At 39.9% G+C, this 22781-nt stretch overlaps 1 protein-coding gene across 1 annotated transcript in view; it reads right to left on the bottom strand.

The window, feature by feature from the left end:
• Positions 1-4679: 4679 nt before the first annotated feature.
• The window catches only part of usp31 (ubiquitin specific peptidase 31), a 34903-nt gene continuing 16801 nt past the window's right edge, over positions 4680-22781 (bottom strand). The window contains exons 11-16 of the mRNA XM_080446005.1: positions 21898-22027; positions 20909-21028; positions 19775-20000; positions 18472-18630; positions 17448-17600; positions 4680-15001 (exon numbers count right to left, since the gene is read on the bottom strand). Of these exons, the coding sequence (XP_080302131.1) occupies positions 13479-15001; positions 17448-17600; positions 18472-18630; positions 19775-20000; positions 20909-21028; positions 21898-22027 (2311 nt within the window). The 3' untranslated portion in view covers positions 4680-13478. The remainder of the gene's footprint in view (positions 15002-17447; positions 17601-18471; positions 18631-19774; positions 20001-20908; positions 21029-21897; positions 22028-22781) is intronic.

The following is a 22781-nucleotide window of genomic DNA, read 5'->3' as shown; positions in this document are numbered from 1 at the left end:
ATATAATCAAATAAATGTTATGCCTGATTGTCTGAACTAGTATGTTGTATTGTTTTTAGACACAGGTTATGGCTTTGTTGACGACAGGCTTTTCCAACACAGACCTGGTTCACTTGTATTTTCATTGGTCTATATCTTGGTGATGATGACCCATGCATATATTATGTGGTTTGCACAATTCAATCTAACTGCCTGTTTGATACTGGCCCTCATTAGTAGGAGCTGACACTGCTGGGAGTTATTCAAAGCATACATGTACCGAATGTACATATGGACCTATAAGGGTCTATTTTTACTATAGAGTGAAACCAATACTGTGGATTTTGCTGTGGTTGCTCTCTATAGACTCACTTTGCACACGGTTCATCCTCATGTCATGCAGACATACAGTTTGATGCTGACGGTGATGTGGACATGAAAAGAGTTCTAGTTTTACCAACATTATGAAGAATAATTAGGGGGCCAAGCACGTATAGTGCATATAGGCACCATATCATTTTTTTTTGTGTTCTTCTTCCGCCGCTACGGCCAGAACCGTGCAGTCGTTTTTTTTTACGAAACTCGGCAGTATGGGGTCATAAAAAACGACAGATAAATTAAATTCACAACCATTGGCCAAAGGGTGGCGCTATAGCACTCAATTGAAAAATGTAAAGTTTGAACAGGCATAGCTCATGAGCTGTTTGACCTACAGCCATGAAACTTCAATACACATATGCCTCTCCTCATGAGGAACAAGTTTGCCTTTTTGACCTCTGACCTTTAGATCTCCCACCATTTTGAATTACGTATATGAAAAACTGTTCAAATATATCTCCTGGGAGGCTTGATCAATCTGCACAAAACTTTCTACACTCAAACTTTGGACCAATATCTAAAGATCTTTTTAAGTGAAAAAATTAAGCCTCTATGAGCCAATGAATATTACAGTTTTATGAAACGTTTTCTCCTGCCTCTGACTACATAAATGCAGAGTCACATTTTTGTATTACGATTTTTCTTTTACACAAAATAATCTTCTCTTCTGGGGGGGTCCCTGGCACAAAGTGTTTTCAGATGGGGGTCCACGGCCAAATACGTATTCATTTTTATAAATACATTTGGATGCTTGACACGAAAAAGTTTGAGAACCACTGCCTCAGGGTTCCTTGAGAGGGGTTCCAAAAAGACCCTTGCAGGTCTGTAACTCTGAGAGTGTACAAATGGAACCAAATGGACCCTTACGTAACTCTGAGAGTGTACAAATGGAACCAAATGGACCCTTTCGGATCTTTATCTCTGAGAGTTATGGGGATCCTTGAAATATTGTTTCAAGTTTGAGAGCCACTGTTGTAGATTCATGGAGTGTGTTGTATTCTTAAATCAGTGCAGAACTAATTATTATGCATCTATTTCTCATCGTTTATAACATCTCTCGCATGAGACAGCTTGTGGGTATGTGCCGATGTTAGGCTACTTGGCCAACAAATCTCTCTTTTACTGTCACCATACATCCGTGGCCTGGTGGTCTCACACCATTAATTACTGTACAACACCATCTGAAAGGCTAAGGGCCTGACATTTGTGAGCTTTATGTGGAGAATCTTCAGTGAAAAGGCCTAGCTGACATAATTAATGTGGAGCTGGTTTTAAGCAGGCCTATACTCTACATTTACACAAAAGTAAAGAAAATTCATGATGTGAGAGATTTGCCACCGAAGGGCATTAAACACTGTGAATACTGTGGATGCTGATTGAGCTGCCTGCGTGAATACAATGATGACATCACAAGAAGTAACACCTTCATATCCTGTGTGATATCATTTGAAGAAATTGAAGTTTCTCACCAGGGCATATTAAATCTGAGCAACAAATAGACATTTCTCCCAACTGGGTATACAGTCAAGAGCTTAGGGAAGTAGCTGTGTATTTCAAGTAACCTAATCTACCTAATGCTTTACTATATCAATACTTCAATGTAGAAATACTCTGTTACAAATAAAAGTCTGGTAATCAAAATGTAATTGAGTAAAAGTACAAAAGTATTGGCATCAAAATATACTTAAAGTAATACTAGGCAACTTTTTCAACAAAACTAAAGTTAAATTGTATATCTTTGTGAGTGGCAAATGTTTCACAACACCCACTCCATGAATTTCACCCCCGAAAGCCTTTTATAAACTATTTTCTATTGAAACGGTGGTTAGGTTAGCCATTCCCGCGAAAATGACGTTATCCGGCCGGAAAACGGAAACGAAAATGCACCGGTTTCCTGTTTGACCAGGAACTACCACACCGGTTTCCTGTTTGGCCAGGAACCACTGCGTTAATAACAAAAAGGAATCTCACGCTGTTTTTAAGAGATTGTAGGATTTGAAGAGAAAAAAACAACAGAAAAAGAAAACACAGCTAACGGTAACTAAAGCTCCACTGGCTAAGAGAAACGATCCACAGATCGTATAAAACAATTAAAAGAACGCTTTTTGAAACGCTTCCGTCTTCCGGTGAAAACAAATGGAATTCTGGGTAACGCAGGAATAAACGAGCGGCCTGCAGTGACGGTAATGACCAGCAGAGGCTGCTAAAAATCGTTATTTGTGGACCTGCATTGTATTACTTTAAAGTACCAAAAGTAAAAAGTATTCATTATGCAGAATGTCCCGTTTCACAAGGTGTCATATGTACAGTATAACATGTATTACAACCTTTTGAAAATAGCAGATCTACAAGCTCACAATGCGTTGCAATGCGACGTGTTGTGAGCTTGCAGATCGGCTATTTTCAAATAGCTAAAGTTTAAATAGGGCTGGAAATATTTTTAAATTTTGGAAATACTCAAGTAAAGTAAAAGTACCTCAAAATTTTACTTATAAGTACAGTACTTGAGTAAATGTAATTAGTCACTTTCCACCACTGCAACTGCTTCAAAAATAGAACGGTGTCACTTTTCACCAATGACACGTGGTGCTAATGTATGACGAGAAGCAGCCACCACTTTCGGTAAAAGTGAAAATGATGATCAAGACGCAAGTGCGCAACAAAGTCTGAGACTGTGTCACTATGGCACCATTGCCTTCTGTGGCTACGAAAAGCCTGAAATAGTAATGCACCCCAGAGCTGCTCAGGTTGGCCCAGCCTTGTTGTCTGAGACAAAGCGCTCTCTCCCTCTGCAGTGGGGAGACATACTGTAAAGCCATTGATTTGTTCTCCCTCATACACTTGCCCAAACACCAACCGAATCTATAACTGGACAGAGGAGGGAGATCTTTAACACGAATAATGCCGCTTTGAACATGGAAACCAAAAGGCATCTTCCTAATCTCCCTCATTCATATGCTGGGGAACGTAACGTGACCTCTGGACAGTTTCCGGTAAAATAAACACAGGGTTGACTGCACAGCCGTTTGTAACTTTGAGTGTGTACAAATGAAACCATTTGATGAGATTTAGACCCTCAAGACTTAGAATATTTTGTTGTCGTTGGATACTATTTTGCCCACAATTCCATGCTGTATTGATGTGGTACCAATAGGAGAGATGACAGGCAAACGTTGATCAAAATAACAATTCTTTGATTAAAGGGATACTTCACTTTCACATAAAATAAACATTTAAAAAATATATTAAAAATAAATGAAAAAAGTAATGGAAAAATCACGGCCCCCTCACGCATTAGAGTGTCCTACTAATGTGTGAGGGGGCCTTTATTTTGCCATAACTTCTTTCATTTTTTTTAAATATTTTTTTTTAATGTTTATTTTATGTGAAAGTGAAGTATCCCTTTAAGTAATGCAGATGTTTAACAATAATTTAACTCTTGAGAACGTAAAATGAAACCAAATGGACCCGTAAGGGTCCATTTGGTTTCCAACTCTCCACGAATGGTCCTCAAGGACCACTGCTCCAAAACAAAAGGCAGATTTGACTGAGTTATATGACTGTGAAGCTGTTGTGACATGAAGACATCAGGAGGCTCAGTGGATCAAGTGAACACAAATACACTCAAGTCTTTGTGCAATTCCACTGTTTGTTTTGTTTTTACTGCCTGAGTAAACTCTCCATAGAAAAACTTCCTTGTAACCAGTGGTAAGTAAGTACTCTGATTATGTACTTCAAAGTGGCAATACCACATTGTAAAAATGCTTTGTTATACAAGTAAAAGTCCCACATTCAAGATCGTACAAGTATAAATGTACTAGCTTCAAAATATAGGTTACTTAAAGTAGCAAAAGTAAAAGTAATCATTATGCAAAATGGGAATTTCAGAATAATGTTATTGGACTATAATTATTGATCATTAGCCACTTAAGCACTATTTTATACTTATATTTTATATACAGATATTCGAGCTCACAACGCAAACAGGTATGTAAGCTTTTGTATTAATAATTTAATCAATTATGATGAATATAAGTAACTAAAACGGTCAAAAATGTAATAAAGTGAAAAGTGCAATATTTGTCTCTTGAGATGTAGTGCAGTAGAAGTAAAAAGTGTCAAGAAATGGAAATACTCAAGTAACATAAAAGTACCTTGAAATTGTCCAATAGCAGTACATTACAAAGTGAAAACATACCATGGTATGGACAATTTACAGGAGACAAGTTCCCTCTAGTGTATAACTCCAGAATGACATACAGTACAATCTAATGAAAGGGTTTATAGAGACCATGACAAATATGTTTGAATATTTTTTTTTATTATATTTTCCATTTTATCTTGTATGGGCAAACCAACAATGTATATAAATGTTGCTCTTTTCTGAAAAGAAAAGCATTCTTTAAAAAATATGAAAAAAGAAATCCAAATACAAAAAAGTGCATGAACATCAAAACAGAAATAAATTAACATAAAGACATTGGTGTACCTGCTCAGAACCATTAAAACAATGGAACCCGACTCTCCTGAAAGACTGTTGGAACAGCCAACTGACACAGACAAGGCCCTCAAAGATGCAGGCACACAAATCCAATGCAGACCATGTAGTGTTGTGTGTGGAGGACATATCATGTAGAAAAGCAGGCCCGGTAGATGAACATAGTAACAACAAAATATATTTTCATCTATAAAACACCTTTCTTGCTGATTAACAACCCAGGGACTGAAAAGACAGAAAGAGCTATGTATATTTTTCATTATATGACCCAAAGGTTCTTATCTATGTGAATACAATGACAATGAAAAGTGAGTTGTATGTCGCTACATGGTTGACAAGGACATTCATTAGGGGTTTCTCCAAGCTACTAAGCTACACAGTCGTCCTATGCGGCAAGTTTATTTATATTTTTTTCGTATTGCCCAAAGAAGAGTATGAATATACAACGGGGCCCCCACAGGCCCCCGTCCATCTGTAGTGAGATGTAGATGGAGGTGTAAAGACTAATTTATACCTTGAAAATAAAAAGGATTAACATTTTTCAGCTATTTCGTACAAGTATAAATTAGTCTCAGCATCTTAGATTTAGAACACAAGCGCACCAGTTTCCGTTGATGCACCGCTATTGCTGTAAACCACTGTTTCTCAACGCGTGGTCCGGGGACCACTAGGGCCCCAAATAGAACCTTACGGGTCTTAAACTCTGTTAACTTGACAAATGTAAGAGTCTTGGAGTTAATTTACCAGTGCAGAGTTTACAGTGTAGATGGAGGTCCCAAAGATAACCCCATGGTACACTCTCGGAGTTACAGACCCATAAGGGTGCATATCAGGGGTCTTCAACAGGGGGTCCTCAGAGTTACTACAGGGGGGCTGCCACATTTTTGTGTGATAGGAACTTTTTTTCATTGACCACTTGAACCCTATAGCATCCCTATCCTGAGGGGACCTTTAGGCAAAAATAGCCGATCTACAAGCTCACAACGCCTCGCAGTTGTAGATGGGCTATTTTCGGCAACAAGGTTTGGTGTAGAGGGGGAAAGAGCAGACCAAGTACAGAGCCTGCTTCATCTCTCTCAACTAAGGGATCCTTGGTCTGAAAAAAACTCAAAGACCCCTGGTGCATATGGACCCCTGGTGCATATGGACCCCTGCGGTGCATATGGACCGCTTGTGGTCCCCGGAGCAGACATTGAGAACTATAGCGCTGTAAAACATCTGCAGAATCCCAAGCAGGGATCCTGTGGCTCATGTGTGTGTGTAATTTGTTAATGCAACATTAATGTGCTGATGAAGTGTCATTAAAAACATGACAGGAAAGCTCACATAAAGATGCTTAATATGAGACTGCGTTTAGCTGATGCGAGTCGGCTGAAATGAATGCCTCGTTCTGCAATGCAGTAGAATTCAACTTTCATTGGCGAAGCATAATGCATGTACACGACTGATTATGATCGAGTCTTTCAAGCCAATAACAATCTTCAAACCAGATTATGTCAGGTTTTAGACCTGCTGCCAACTATTTTGTGGAATGACCAATTATGTATGCAAGAAATATGTCTATGTTAAGCCTGATTTATACGTAGTGACCGAAAATAGCCGATTTACAGTATAACTCAGGTTTAAGTCCTTACGCTGTTGTAGCATAAATAATTTACAACGTACATGAACAATACTATTTACATATTAATGGCCTCTTACATAACAAAACAGTACATTTTGTATAAGTCATTATTACCCTTTTCCGTAAAGTTCTACTATAAAGGACGTGCCTTTATAATAGGACTGATGTCAAATCATAATATAACGTGACAACATTAGCAGGGTCTCTTTTGCCACTGTGAACTAATGGCAAGGTGTTTACAATGCTTTATATACACATGTCATGAATGGGTTACAGTACCGTATATCATGGAAGAGATTATAGCCACTGTAGTGTAAATGCCCTGCTGGTGAACATGAGCAACAGGAAGATACATTTGCTCTTCAAAAAGAAATGAGCAACTCACCAGATAGGTAGGAGCACCCAGGAAACACATACCATATTTAACACAAAACATGGCATTATCATTAAAAAAAAAAACACAATAAAAAAACAAATGGCACTGAATAGTTGAAAAAATGAAAAGCAACAAAATCTAAAATGTTAATAGTAGGTTCAATTTTGGATCACTTTTGACTGCAAAGCTGAAACATTCTGTGTTTTACAATGTCTGAGCATTAGTGTGCTGTGCAAATAAAGCAATGAAAATTACCAGCCATGTTCCTCCTCTTTTTTTTGGCTTACAGAGCAGCAGGCTTGCATAGTTGAGGAGGTGCGTGCATTAGCGATTTCATGCAACACTGCATTCCACAATAATTCTCAATTCTGTACAGTGTGTGTGTGTGTGTACGTGTGTGTATATATACAGTATATACTGTATATATATATCCTATATTGAGCAGAGCATGAGGAACCGAATAGAACAGGGGCCCACTTCTCCATGTACACTCAATGGACGCGGTCGCCCTATTACTTTGAATGGTGTGCTCGTTCTATATTGAATGTAGTGATAGGGGGCTTCCTATGTTCCCACCCGTTGGCTCCAACCCCTGCCCATATGAGGAACTGCAGACTCCCAAGTGGAGTCCTCACACACACCTGGAGCCTGTTAATTAGGCCAACAGAGGTTTTTAGTCTAGCTTCTACAATCAACAGAGAGAGCGGGGCAGAGCTAGTGTTGCGTGACCGGCCTGGCAATCTCACTCCTCTCTGAAAGCAAGCCTGGGATGCAAGGTTAGGGCAACGTGCGTTGGGAGAATCACACACTCAAACCAACCAGCAGGAAACTGAGAAATGTAAGTTTAGTCCCGGAGAGGGACAGCCTTTTTGTGTATTGCTAGTGTTGGCTAGTGCTGGGAAAGGAAAACCTCAAGAAGACTATAGTACACGTTACTAGTATAGAACAGTGACCTGAAATGGAAACTGGTCTGGCCAGAAAGTTGTGATCCGATTCCCTGAATATGTAACCTGCCTTAGTACCCAAATAACATCTACTTGTTATGTAACCATGTTTATCCAAAACAAATGTTAAAATCAGCTGGAGCATCAGATCTCAGTCTGGCCACCACGAGGTACAGTGGGATACTGAGATGAAGGGGCGGTGGGATAAAAAATAATAATAATCGTTTCTTCTACCCAAATCTTTTAACAATGTCCTGCAAGAACATACAGTATGCTATCCTGTTGCTCATTTTAAAATGTAAAAATAAGTTTGGGTATCTATGCCATCTGCTGATACAAAATAAATACCTTATTTTTTCCTTATTATGACAAATGTGCTCCAATAAATATTATATATTAAGTATGATTTAACCAATTAAACCCTATATACTGTACTTTGATGACCGGGGCCCCCCAGGAGTCCATACTCGGCCCCCTCCTTTTTTCCCCCTACAATAAATCCCTTCACTGAAAATAGCCAATCTACAAGATCGCATGCGTTGAGAGCTTGTAAATTGAGTTCATGTCATTAAAGACCCAGATCTGGTGGGAATGTTTCCCACCAGCTCCTGCTACCAGTTAAGACTTTACAAGGACAATGACAAGTAACAGGTTGTTAAGATGTCGATCAAATGATCAAAAGAAACAATTTCCTGGCAGACTGAAATTAGAACTAGACAGATCTGCTTTACAGGGGAATGCCACTAAATTTAACATTCCTAAAGTATGTTATTCCTATGACAAAAGATAATTAAAACACAATATCCACTAGTCTTCGAGTAACCACCAAGACAGAGGTTACTGTAGTTTCAACTTTCATCATCAAATGGTAGATTCCTTAGCAAACTCCAGCTTCACAGAGACTTTCAGAAACAACAATAAGAATCCTCACTATCCCACTCATAGTTAATTAAAACAGCTACATGGATGTACTGTACATTACTCTGACACTCCAATGTTTCATTTTGATAGACAAAGACCAGTTGAATTGTTTCAATAGAAGTGTGGGTGAACACATTTTTTTCTCCCATTGGGCAACCAAAATATAAAGAGGACAGAGCCCAACCCTATAACTAAAACCTCATTATACTATAAATTGGGCTTAAGCCTTCACAAATAACAAGACATTAAAGGTTTCATAATATTTGTAGCTGAACTGCATGCCTGCCAAAACAGACTTGCTGCTAATCACGGTGTTGCAACTAATGTTGGCCGGCTGCCAAACAAACTGCTCTCCTAAACAATATGCTCTCCTAAATAATATGCTTAACAGACCAAAAAGGCTGATTTATACTTGGTTGCAGGCCAGTATCATGCAGAGTATAGCAGTTCTACAAGCTCACAAACGCACGACTTTGTGACGCTTTGTGAGCTTGCAGATCGGCTATTTTCGATGGGCGACACTACAAACAGCCAAGTATCGGGCATAAACTGCATAACAATTTATTTTTCCCCCTCTTGGCACTGACATTTGTTGCTCGACTTGAAACGATAATGTCAGCAAGCAAACCCGTTCACCTGCCTCATACCGACTCCTTTTCAAACCCAATTATGAGATGCAATTTAGCGAAGAACAACGGTCAGAAAATATACGTGTTCATGTACAAAAGACACTGGAGATACTTTAGCTGCAATTATTCAGCAAAGGCACAGTTTAGTCTGAAGAAAAATAGTCAAGAGAGGAAACTGAGGTTTCAAGCACCTTGTAACCCTACAGTAGCATACAGTATATTGTATGTCCTAGGTATTTTGACTACCGAGTTGTTGGACATAGGAACTACACATACAAGTCCTTAAAATTAGTGGCATTTCCCTTTAAAACCAACTGGTAAATTGGAAACTGGTCTTCCTTTTGAAATAAGTTATGAAAAAAAAAAAAGGATCACTGGATTATTTGCATAAGGGTGGCCTTTAATGTTGTGTAACCATGCTCATTTATATACTGACAACATACAGTATGCTGGTATCTAACTCAAATGTTCACAATATAATCCTCACATTCATTATTGCACTTGCAGGTGGAGGCATGGAGTATTGTAACATGTCAAAGATCAGTGGCAGTTCAAAACCTATAGGGCAGCAGTCAGGGTGGCACAACGTCACGCTGCAATGACAAGTATTTAACCACTTAAACCCCCAAGCTGATTGACTGAAGTCCCTCAGGGCTTTATACTTGTGACTTTTCTGTTTTCGCTCTAAATCACATATTTTCTGCAAACGTTTTAACCAGAACACGGATGCTGGGGTTTAAGTGGTTAAGCTGCTATGATACAGTAAACATCCATGCAGTGTGATGTTCAATTAGGCCAACAGGGAAAAGATGATCTTAATGTAGTGCTATGATCAACTAAATCAGCTACTTATGGATTCATACAATGTTTATCCTCAGCTCGAAGCAAAAACTACCGTCTTCTCAAATGAGGTACCACAGGTTATGAGTAATGCTACCGCTATACTTTTAGTTCAGCTAAAATGTGGTCACAGTTCTGAAAAGTCAGCATTTTTTAAAAATATGATAGTTTAAGAAATATCAGTGCAGGAGCACTGAGCCTTTTATACAGCACCAAGTATAGTAGTGTAACAGTTACCTAGTACACCTCATCATCATACATACCTCATATACACTGAGATGAAAGTACTGTAAGTACCCTTTTACCATTTCAAGTCTGAGGTCCATTACACCACTTTTTAAGATATGTCGTCAAATTATTTACACGCAACACAAGATTAAAAAAAAAGAAGAGAGAGATCATATAGATCCATTTAAGTTATTTGTATATCATTTTGAAAATAAAAAATAAAATATATACAAAGTGCTAAAATTAAACCTTCCTACTCAGTGATGCATACAGCAGTAGACTACTATTTAGCTCCATGACAGTACTGAAAGGCGCTTCAGAATATGTTCATCTTGCTCGTGAAAAGGAAAAAATACGTATACTATAGTTCCTCTGCTTATAGTATCTATATTGTCTATACGTACATATACACATCTTTTTCCCTCCGTTATTTTAAAGGGTTTCATTCCAAAATACTATACTATATCTGCTATATAAAGAAAAGATACATCTAGCCTATTTCATTTGACTAATAAAAATACATTTGATTCTATCCTAAAAAATACTATTGTTTTGAGGTTTTATTATAACTGTCAACTTATTGAAGTAACACGTTTTTCAAATGATGTGTCTATCTTGTCTGAAGAAATGGGCCATAATTAATCAACATACAGTCGTATGCCAGTGTCATCATGCACCAAAAATAGACAATCTACAAGCTCACAACACATCGCACTGCATTGAGCTGTGAGCTTGTAGATCGGCTATTTTCTTCTCTCTTCATACAACATTCTGTTGTCCATCCGTTTTTCCAATAGTGAAGAAATGTGTGTAGAAAAAAATGTAGCCCTAATTTCTTAATAGTAATCCCTAACATAAGTCACAATTGGCCAAATACAAAAAGAATTATATGGATGCTGCTTTTATATTCATATCAAGGTTTTGAAGCTAGATTAAAATCCACAAGTAATATTGCACTTATTACATAAAATAATAAATAGGATATCAATATTGGATTTTCTGTCTAAAAGGGGGCCTCAGCTATGGATAAGTAATTTAGACCTCAACTTAACAAAATCCTATCCTAAGTGACATTCCACCAATGACTTATTTGACCCTTTCCAGCTACAATGTACAGATGTCATATACTAGTTCATAGAAATATCAATTACTGCTGTGGGTATTTCCCACTGTTATCTATACGGCACATCTGTCAGGTGTACCTGAGACTGAGCAGCATTCGGGGCATATTATTGGGAGCTTGCAACATGACAGAAACACCAGTGAATCTAAAGCCTGATTTATACTTTGAAAACGTGTAGATCTGCCATTGTCGGCGAGTGACACCGTGTTATACGAGGCAGTATAAATTAAGCATTACACTACGCTTCTGCAAACATTCAATTGAATCTGAGCTGTTTCTCTTTCAGGTATTTCATTAAGGGATATTAAAGGGTCATAAACTTGAAACTTAAGAGTGCTCGTCCGCTAGTCCATTAAACCATGGTACTGTATTGTTAGGATACAGCATGGCGCTACACTCACCTGATGATACAAATCACACATTATTGTCCTCAAAGATGGCATTATGGTGACAAATCTCTCTACGGTCTCAAGACGTAGAATCAAAAGTCAACTCACAGTTCTACACAGTAAAATCCTGAGCATTAATTTACTTAGTTAATTTAACACTCAAAAAAGGGTGCTCGGCTCCCAATCCTAGTGTCTACGTGAGAACATGGAATGATTTAGTGAAATACATGAATGTTCTTGCCCAAAAGAGAACAATAGAAGAATTCTGGAATGCTGAATGCCAGGAAAGTAATCCAAAAAAGTTAATTTGCCAGAATGGTGCAGAGGTAAAAGGCGTCGACAGAAAATGCCAGGTTCAAACTAGAAGCATGCTTTTAGATTTTGCACTCGGCTATCGAGCAATGTGTTCAGATTCATTTACCTGTTGCTTAAGGTCATATGCAGTCATAGAAAAGCATGGGACATGCCAGCCACATGCAATTGTGCACTGTCTGTGACCCTGCCATCCAGAACCTAAAACTCAATGGTAGTTAGGTCAATAGATTCATGTTCCACACGGCCAAAAGAAAAAGTGGATATACTGTAACGTACGCATATTCTCCATTGACTTGACTGTTTTGAAAAGTGCTTTCTTCCGTGATGTTTAGCAAAACCCCATTACCTCGTAATATGTGTTCTATATGATATAAATGTTGCAAAACAGCCCACACAGTAAAATCCTCAGTGTTAATTTAACTCCGATCGTGTGCAAATGTAACCAAATGGACTAATGATGCACTAGATTTTACTGTGTAGATTGATTTAAATGAATAAGGTAATTAATCTAACAATGACAGTTCTTGTAAATGTTCACTTGCATTAATTTTGGAATGAAACTCTTTTATGTATGTGCATGTATGTGTGCACTAGCGCATGTATATACTGTTAAATGTACAAATGTGAGCTCTAGTATTTCCAAGGTGCCTTTTCAATGTTTGGGTTGTGTAGTTGTTATCACTGTACACTTTGAGAGACTGATACAAAAACAGAGAGGTTTAAATACAGTTAGTCGGAAAATAATCTGTCTAAATTAGAATAAACGTGTATCAAATCTATAGCTGTAGTGCACTACACACTAGGTATGTGTGCACTACACACAAAAGTTGTATTATACATAACTACACATGTGGCATGCAAACATGTTCTTGAGTACTGCATCTATCTTTCAATACCCTGCTTTTTGCAATTTGCTCACAAGAGCCAAATTCATGATTAATTTAACTTCACTAAATGTATACTTAACTAAAATAGGTTTTGTGTCCTTAAAAGTGGGGACAGTGCAAAAATATTGCATATTTTATACCATTCATCCAATGTGGAAAAATACTTATATTCCAGATGACTGTATCAAGGTAAACCTCAAAGTCATTGTATGGATCAACTGCCAGCCAGTGCACATGTCCACAACATTGAAAGAAACCTGTCACTTGGCAAATACTCTCGGTGCTCACTTTAACTTAGGCACAAAGAAAATAGCTGCATTGCTTAAAATGGAACTACTATTAGTATATCATTGAGGCCTCTGTGTTTGACGTGCAGGAGATTGCATGCTGGATGACAGCTTTCTGGAAGATGCCTTCTTTTCAAGAGGCTTTTTCCCATTAGAGGGAGACTTGAGGCTCGTTTCGGAACTGGAAGACCTGGACTTGCCAACGTGTAACAGGGAGCGACTGAGAGAGCTGGGGGGCTTGGAAGACTCCTTTGACGTGGACTTTTTCTCACCTGCGTGACCGTCTGAGGACGCCTGCAAAGAGACACTGTCCGACGTGAGTGACGTCGTCACGTCGCCATCGGTGCCACTGTCCCTGGCTTGTCCGCACTGCTTGCCTGTCCTATCGGAGGCCTTCTTAGACAGCATGGTGCTCTTGCCCAGGTCAGCCGACCGGCGGCTTTCCCTCTGTCGCAGGGCACTCTTGAAGAAGGACAGCCCCTTGTCCTCGGACTTGCTGCTGCGTCGCAGGTCTTTGGAAGACACGCTGGGGGAGCGCAGGCTGGTGACGGACGAGCTGCTGCTGGAGCTCCTGAAGGACCTCCACTCTGGCCGGCTGTCCCCGCTCTTAGACATGGACAAGCGGGCTACGGTGCTGCCGCGGGGACTGCCGGCGAGGGGGCTGTTGGCGTGCATCGAGTCGCGACTACAGCTCCTCTCCACCAGTTTCTTTCGGCTACTCGAGCAGGCTTTCTCCGTGCCGGTGGACGTTTTCTTTGCGGTCGGGGAGGGAGAGGCAGAGGACTGGGCTGCGGAGGAGCAGGTGCAATGCTTACGCTGCGGCGTCCCCTCCGCGGGCTGAGATGGCTCCTTCTTTTTGGAAGGGGTCCCGCTGGGCGTGGAGTTGCTTTTCTTGACACTCGCGCTCTTGTCCTTGACGTTGGTCGTTTTGGAACCTTTAACCGGGGTACTGGAGGACGACTGGGGAGCGGAGGTCTTCTGGGCGGAGGACGAGCAGAGGCGTTTCTTGGAGGTCCGGTCTTGCTCCGTCTTGGAGCAGTTCTTCGTCGACCCTGCACTTTCTGCCTTTGAGCCAAATCCTCCGATGCTGCTCTTGCGTTTCTGCTCTTTGGAGGGGGTGGTTTGGGGTGGTAGTGTGTTTTGGTCCAAGGCTGTTATCTGGTTGTTGTTTTCAGTCGGTTCAGTATTCATGATCTTCTTCTCGAGGGGAGCCGACTTGCTGTAGACGTGGTCAAAGAATCGTCCATTGCCCTCCTGGTCACTGTAGCTCTCCATCATGGACAAGGGCGACCTGCTGCCAAAGTAACGCTCGTGTCTGCTGTAGCTGCCAAAACAGGACGTGGAAACTTTGTCATCGCAGGCCTCTCCTATCCTCTCCAGAGGAGGCGATGAGCGAGAATCCAGGGAGAAGCGCGACGGAGAGCTGGACCTCGGAGAGTTGGACCTCATGTGGAGCTTTGCGGAGAGAGACCAGGAAGGCTTTAGCCCTGAGTCGCTGATGGCCAAAGGGCTGGCGATGGAAGACCTGGAGGACAAACTCTGCCGCTGAATGCTTCTCACAAAAGGTCGGGTAGAAAATCCGCCTGGTACAACAAAAAAAAAGAAATGGTACTCCTTCACACATGGGCACGGGGCATTCTTTTTTCATCAAATCTAAACGGTCATCAAGGTTCTACGTAATTTTTTAAAACAGCGAACATGTCCAATTCCTATAAAAATGGGATATGGCTTTTCATCGAATCATGACTCACTGGAGTAGCAATAGTTTAAAAGATATTTGGGCTGGGAGATATGGACAAAAATAAATCACAATATTTTTTTAATATTGTATCGTGACGATAACGTCACTTTTTTCCAAAAATCTACAATCTCACATAGTGAGCTTGTAGATCAGCTATTTTAGCTATTTTCATAATTTTTTTAAACTATAAAATAGAGCTTAAAGGTAGAGTAAGTGATATTTTTTTGTTACAATAAGTGTGAAATTGCTTTATATTCTGCTAGTACTCATTGGTATAGAGTGTTTGTTCAGTAACAGGAGTCTCCCCGTCCCTCCAGCTCTTGATTAAACAGAAAATATATTTTCAGGTCGGGACACCAATTGTATCCAATCAGGAGAGACAACTCACACACACAGAACACAGGATAAACAAGTGAATTTGGAAGTGATGACAAAAGGAATGTGCAGACAAACTTGGAACTGGAACACTATAAAATGTAAGCTGATAAATGGGTACTTTCTCCTAATTGGCTAAAGATTTCCTACCTGAAAAAATTATTTAACTGAAAATGTATTTTGTGCTTATTAAAGAGCTGGAGACCCCTGCTACTGCACAAACACTCAATAGCAATGATTACTATCCCAATATAGTGCTTTAATATTTTAAACAAAATACTTTGTTTTAACCCAAAAATATCACTTACCCTACATTTAAGCCATATCACCATATTATGATACAGTATACAAAATCACAATATCCATATCATATTGATATATTGCCTGGGCCTTACAGAGAGTGTTGTTCTAAATGCATGGATACCATAGAAGTCAACTGAGAGGGCGTTACAAACCCTCTCATAATGCAGAGGAGGAGGACCTTCTTCTCCAAACTGTGCTTTGTAACATTTCAAAAGCAGTATTTCTCAGGGTGCCTCCATGGTGCAATGGTTAGAGCAGCAACCATAAAATTGCAATGCCCCCGGTTCAATTCAGGGTCAGGGACCCGTGCTGCTGGGCAATCCTCCCTCCCCTACCCATGTATTTTCGTTTTTTTTCTACTGTGTTGTTTACAATAAAGAAAAATATACCCTATAATACCCTATATAATATAAGGATAATCTTAAAGCGGGTTTCACCATTTTTACCGTACAAAAATCTTCTGCTTTTTGCACCTTTAGCTTCAGATTGACCTTACTTGCTCACATTGTGTGGACATTAACACATTAACTGCCAAGACCGTAGTCCTACGGGCCGTTAAATCCAACTGTTAAGCGCCGAGACCGTAGCCCTACGGGCTGCGGTCTTTTCGCGCATGCGCGGTCCGGGTGCACTTTCGGAATTTTTTTGATCCACTTCCGTTTCCGGTTTGATGACAGGAAATAGAATTATTTGGGATCCGGTTTTCACGATCACGCCCGCTCCCATTCTACAGACGAAACTGAAACTCAATTCTCTTCCTGTAGTTTTTTCTCCTCGCATTTCACTGTTTAACGTAATCCGCTCTAACTCAAACATGGATGCCCCGTTTGACACATGGTTTTCACTGGGAGATACAGGGAGATCTCGCGGATGTAAACAGACTGTGTAGCGCTCAATCTTAAGGATTTTAACAAGATCTATGGCGACATGAAAAAAACAACAAAAACACCTTGGCACTGGTGAGTACATTATGAGATTAGCCCTTGGCAGTGGATGTGTTAATGGATGGAGCTCAAGTTATCATTGATGGATAGAAAGACAGTGCTAGCCACTGGAGACGAGGATAACCCCTATTACACTGGTACTATCTTTTAAAGCTGACAGGAAATGGAAAACGTCTAAAGCCATTTAACACATTTTCTGTGTTAACGTGGGGTCAAACTGTAATGTGTTTCCGTGACACGGCTCTAGATCAACAACAATAAACTGTTTTTACACTTGAATCTCAAGCGTGGAACAAATTTGAGGGGGGGGGGGGTTCTATTTCCTGCCATTTAATAAAATTAAATGAAATACCTTTCATTCTCAGTGAACGTTATAAAAGCATTCAACATCTGTTCTGAAATACATAACGGATACATTTACACACATTTATTTCCCTGTGTGTGTCGTAATTTTTTTTTAATCACTGAAATTCCTTTGTCTGAGGAAGAGTGTGGCACGCTGGAAACGTAGCCACGCCAGTGGTGGCGACTCATTAAAACACATTTGGGAGCTTGATCGAGTGTGCAGTCTAATTTTTTTGTTCTTCTGGCCAGAACCTTGGATTTTATTGTTTGGATGCTTTCTTTCATGTACATATCTCCCATACATATTTCAGAACGTCTCACCATCATCTTCGCTGCGTTCGGCTGCAAACTCCACAGACTCGGCGAGCGAGGCTAAAGATGTGCGTCTGGAAGAACCCCCGGAGGCTATGCTAGCAGGCCTGCTACCTGGCAACCTATTGACCCAGTGGTCACACAGAGATGAGCTGGTGGAACCTGGATTAAACAAAGACCAAAAGAAATGTGTTTACGCAGACTAGACAGTTAGTTCCCAAACTATTCAGGATCAGGGCCCACTTGGAAAATCTCAGTATCTGTGGGCCACCCATCTGACCACTTAATAATTAACACAGTTAAGTGTTAAGTTTGATTGATTGTTGTGCTTGGATCAAGTAGTTTTACTGACGTTCATGGAGATTGTTTTGTTTTTGTCACATTCCTGAGCCAACAACGGCGCCTGGCGTAGCGAAGACCTTTGCTGTGTGTCACTCCCCATCTCTCCCTCCGCATGTCCTGTAAGTCTACTGTATTATACTATCAATAAAGGCAGAAAAAGCCACACACAAAAAAAAGTCTCCAACTGAGTCTCCTACTGATCGATGACCCAGTCATCAAATTATTGGCTCAGGATGAAACATAAACAAAAAAATCATCACCATATTCACCCATCATACAATAATTTCCCCTCTGAATTGCAAGTAGTTAGTTACTGTAAGTCCTAAGACACAACTTACTAAGACACTATTTGACTAACACGTGTTTACCTTATAATAGTATGGCCTGTACAAGAGAGGATGTGTGCTCTATAAACCCGTGAAGGTTTCCCTTTGGAGTCACCTATTAGATTCCCTGCTGTAAAACAGAGTTGTTTCCCAATACCGATACCAATATCGGAAAATCTGCCGATACTGCCTAAAATGTTGGTATCAGTATCTGTCAGTATGACATGATGTCACATGATGTCATTTACAGTAATCAATTATTTTGTATTTTCAATGCTTCAGTTGATGTTACACAACCTACTGTTTTATATATATATTTTGTAGTTTGTATGTGAAAACAAACAAGGGAAAACAAACACACTGACCGGCCACTGAGCTGTTGGCTGACCAGGAGGGAATGGCGGTCCTTCGTTGGTAGAACAGAATGTAGGCCGTCTGTTGGCACACGTCCTCATCAGCCATAGGCTGAACCTCACTGTCGTCGAAGCAGTACCACACACCATCCATTGAGTTCTTACAGTAAGCTGAGGATAGAGAATGGAATGCATAGGAGAGAATAAAGGGTTTCAGCAAGAGATGGGGGACTTAACCCATTCAAAACCGGGAACGTATCAGAGTAATTTTAAGATTTCTTTGACTATTCAAAAATAGCAGATCTACAAGCTCATGAGCTTGTAGATCTGCTATTTTTGCTATTGCTAGTATTTTATTTTTTTGCAAATCTTTGAAAATATATTTTTAAAGCGAACATTTGTAACTCAAATCTTTGCTTCTGGGGGTCCCTGGAACAAAACATTTTGAGATGGTGGGGTCCACGGCCAAATACATATCTAAAAATGTTTTCTAAATCCTAACAGTATGCTGCTATATCAGTGGTGCTCCAACTTTTCCATGTCAAGGACCCCCAAAATTATTTGTATTGTTGTTCCAGGGACCCCCAGAAGCACAGATCGGAGTTAAAAATGTTCGCTTTACAACATATATATATATATATATATATATTAGAAGATTTGCACAAATTCTCCAAGATTTGTCAAAAAATAGCCAAAGAAATAAAAAAATGGCACAGATGCGTTCCCGGTCTTAACCCATTAACTGCCAGAGGTATTTTCATATTTTTTTTAGCCAGTGCCAGAGTTTTTCATTGAAAAAAAAAAAGTACTCAGGAGCCGAGATACAGAATTTTTAAGTTTTAAGTTAACAAGGAAGTGGATAGGAATCTAGATCTTCGAAAAATCATATCTCCTTGGTCTTTGGGTCAAATTGAAAAAAAAAAAAAAAGTTCACGTAGATCTACGCGATTGGCACGTGGCGGCTTTAAATAGGTTCGCGTAGATCTACGTGATTGGCAGTGAATCAGTTAATGGGTTAATTATATAACAACATTTCTGTTTAGTGCTGCAAATTATTTTCTTAGCAATTGTTCTATTACTTTTTTATTTTATAATCGAGAAGAACGTTTTATTTTACTTTAGTGAGCTTGTAGATCTGATATATTTTTGCAAGGTTGGGATTTTTTTTCTATAATGAAATGCCCAAAATAAAAAATAATGTTATAATCAATTAAATTGCTTATTTTGATTAACTGTTGTACGCCTACCAATGTTCAAATATGTGCTTTTTTTTCATGACACATTCTCACTGCTCTAACCATGGTGGCAGCATTACCTGTGTAGTGCCCTCCGTGCATGTTCCCGTGGTGATTGCATACGGCATAAAGGTCATATAGGTAGTCATCGGGGTTGCGCCCGAGGCCATACGGTCGTCTCCATGGTGACCAATGGGAGGGTAAACTCCAGCTGCTCTGACTTCTCTTCACCACATGGGGCGCCATGTCCATGCCCATCAGAGGGAACCTCACCATGTTCTGCATCTTCACCCTCCTGTCTGCCTCCTACGTTACGTGGTCACAACCAGTGTTAATTTCGACTGAAACTTTGACAAAAAATGTTTGTCGACAACCTTTTTTCACTGACTAAAACTACATTAAAAACTAAGCTATGATGACTAAAACTAAGACTAAATATATATGTCAACAGATAAAAACTAGACTAAAATGTTAGGGAGGGACTAGTGCAGAAGAGATCCAGTAGAGTTAAAAGTCATTTTGTGTTTGGTTGCGCTCTGAAAATTGTAGATCTACACGCTTGTAGATCGGCTATTTTCAGCATGCAATCAAATGTAAAATGAAATTGAATGAAATTCTACTCAAAAGACTATGACCAAACTAAATAAAAATGTGCTGTCAAAATGAACATTGGTCACGACACCAATCAGCAAGTCAAACGACTCCTCAATTCATTCAAAGGTAAAACGATCCGTCAAGTTATCGGCCTGGCATTGAAAGCAGAAGGACAAAAAAAAAGAACATCCGAGTCCTTTCTAAATGTATTTCAAATAAGATTAACAATAATAATTCATTAAATGTATGTAGTGCTTTTCTAAGTACTCAAAGACAATTATTCCCTTCACTGCACTGAAAACAATACACTTTTTTTGCTATGTTAACCCATTAATACCTGGAACGCTTCTATGTCACTTTAGATTTCTTTGGCTATTCAAAAATAGCAGATATACAAGCTCATAGCGCGGCACCGAGTGCCGCGCTATGAGCTTGTAGATCTGCTATTTTTGAAAAATCGTGAAAAATATTTTTTTTTATTTTTTTCTCGAAAAACTGTTAGGATTTAGAAAATGTTTAGAAGCGGTCTCAGGTCTTAATGGGTTAAACAAATAATAATAATTTGAGAAACACTGGAATAGATATAACACAGAATACAGTTTGGGGTTGAGGTGCAGTACCTGTCGGAACCGTTTGAGGTGCAGTATGAGTACGTCCGGCAGGGTCCACAGGCTGAGCTTTATGCGGCCCTGCTGCAGCTGCTTGCAGTGGGGACAGCGCCAGGCGTCGTCTGGGGCCAGCTGGAACACACACACCGCCCAGGCAGTAGCCATCAGGGACAAGCTCCGACCACACTGCTTATAAAACGGGCCTCAAACAGGAGGGAGGCCCCGCCGGCTTCCCTTCCACCAAACCCACACTTTCCTCTGACCAGAGCTCCTTTTTCAACAGACCTCTCTGCCAGGAAAGCTAACCACAGTCTATATGTGGACTTTTCCTGGTGTCCTCCTAGAAGTTATGTTTTAATCCAAACATAGCACCACAATATGTAGTAAAACCCACAAGGACTGAAAGGCAGTTTGATAAAACAATAACATACAAAGCCCCAGGCAGGGCTCAGGAGGAAGGTTTTATGCTGCAAGACTTCCTACGACAAAAACACACCGCTCACTACACTGTGCAAATACAAGAAAAGAAATACACATTAGGTATATAAAAATGTTGAACTGCGTGTGTGTGTGTGTGTGTGTGTGTGTGTGTGTGTGTGTGTGTGTATTAATATACTTGTGAGGGCCAAATGTCACTACAAGTATAGCAGAATTTGAGAAATAGACAAGAGAAATGTTTGTTTTTATGGTTAAAAATATATTTTAACCATAAAATAAGTGATAAGTGAAAGCTTCAGGTTGGGGTTAGGGTTGGGATTTGAGGTTAGGTTCAGGGGTTGGGGTTAGAGTTTTCCATATTCTACTTAGTTGTGCACTGACAACAACAAAAAAGCTGATCTACAAGCTCACAACGCGTCACACTGCGATGCATTGCGAGCTTGTAGATCAGCAATTTTTCAGCTATTTTCAGCTATTTTCTATGCTGTCCTAAAATGTTGATGTCCTCACAAATATTGTAATACAAATGTGCGTGTGTGTGTGTGTGTGAGAGTGCGTGTTACCTGCTCTTCTTTGGTGTAGAGCTGAAAGCACTGAGCGAGGGTGCAGGCCTGCGGCTGGTGGTGCTGCTCTCTGTGCAGATACACGCTCTCAGCATCAGGGATGTACTCTTCCTCAGTGTGTCCAAACAGACTGTGAGGACGAAGAACACAGTCAGCTACGCACGCAGCCATGTCCATCTCCAGATCAAATGAGGTCTGCTGCTTGTACCAGTGCCTCTCAGCCCAGCTGCATGTCGCAGAGGAAAGCCCTGGTCTATGCAGACTTTTGAGTCACATTTTCTGTCAGACTTTTAAGTGCTGTTAAACTTACTAATTTGGCTGGGGAACAGTTTAATATTTTCACTATTCACTATTATAGCACCAGCTACAATTTAGCCAAATAAAAGAATGACTCCTTTTATGCGGTTCCCTGACACAAAATATTTTCAAATGGGGTCTATGGGTCAATTTGGGGGTCCTTAACATGAAAATGACTCAACTGACCATTATTTGCATTGTGTTTTCTTTTTTAAACCACACTGAATGGAAAAGTATTTAATAATGTGGAATAAAATAAAGAACAAATGAAATAAGAGAATAATAAGCTCATAAATCCAAATGGAAGATTGATTAGAGCAACGTCTGGAAATACTGAATAAATAATTTCCAAAGGATACAAAGATTGTATTTATTTATATAGCGATGGGGGTAGACTCCTAGGCAATATAATCACACTTGCTAGCCTGCTATTTAGCGGCATGGCTTGGTAGGCTGTACTAGGCTGACTAGGCTCCTAATAAAACAGTGGCATACATATATTATTTCACAGTGACCTAGCTAGATTATCCCAACTCACAGTCATCACATTTCCCCCACTCTTTTGCATTTATTTGCCAAGCATTTGG

The sequence above is a fragment of the Gymnoscopelus braueri genome (genome assembly GCF_963280865.1).
Source record: "Gymnoscopelus braueri genome assembly, chromosome: 13".
Taxonomy (NCBI): domain Eukaryota; kingdom Metazoa; phylum Chordata; class Actinopteri; order Myctophiformes; family Myctophidae; genus Gymnoscopelus; species Gymnoscopelus braueri.
Note: the sequence above shows the minus strand (reverse complement) of the source record. Positions and strands in the feature narration are given on the sequence as shown.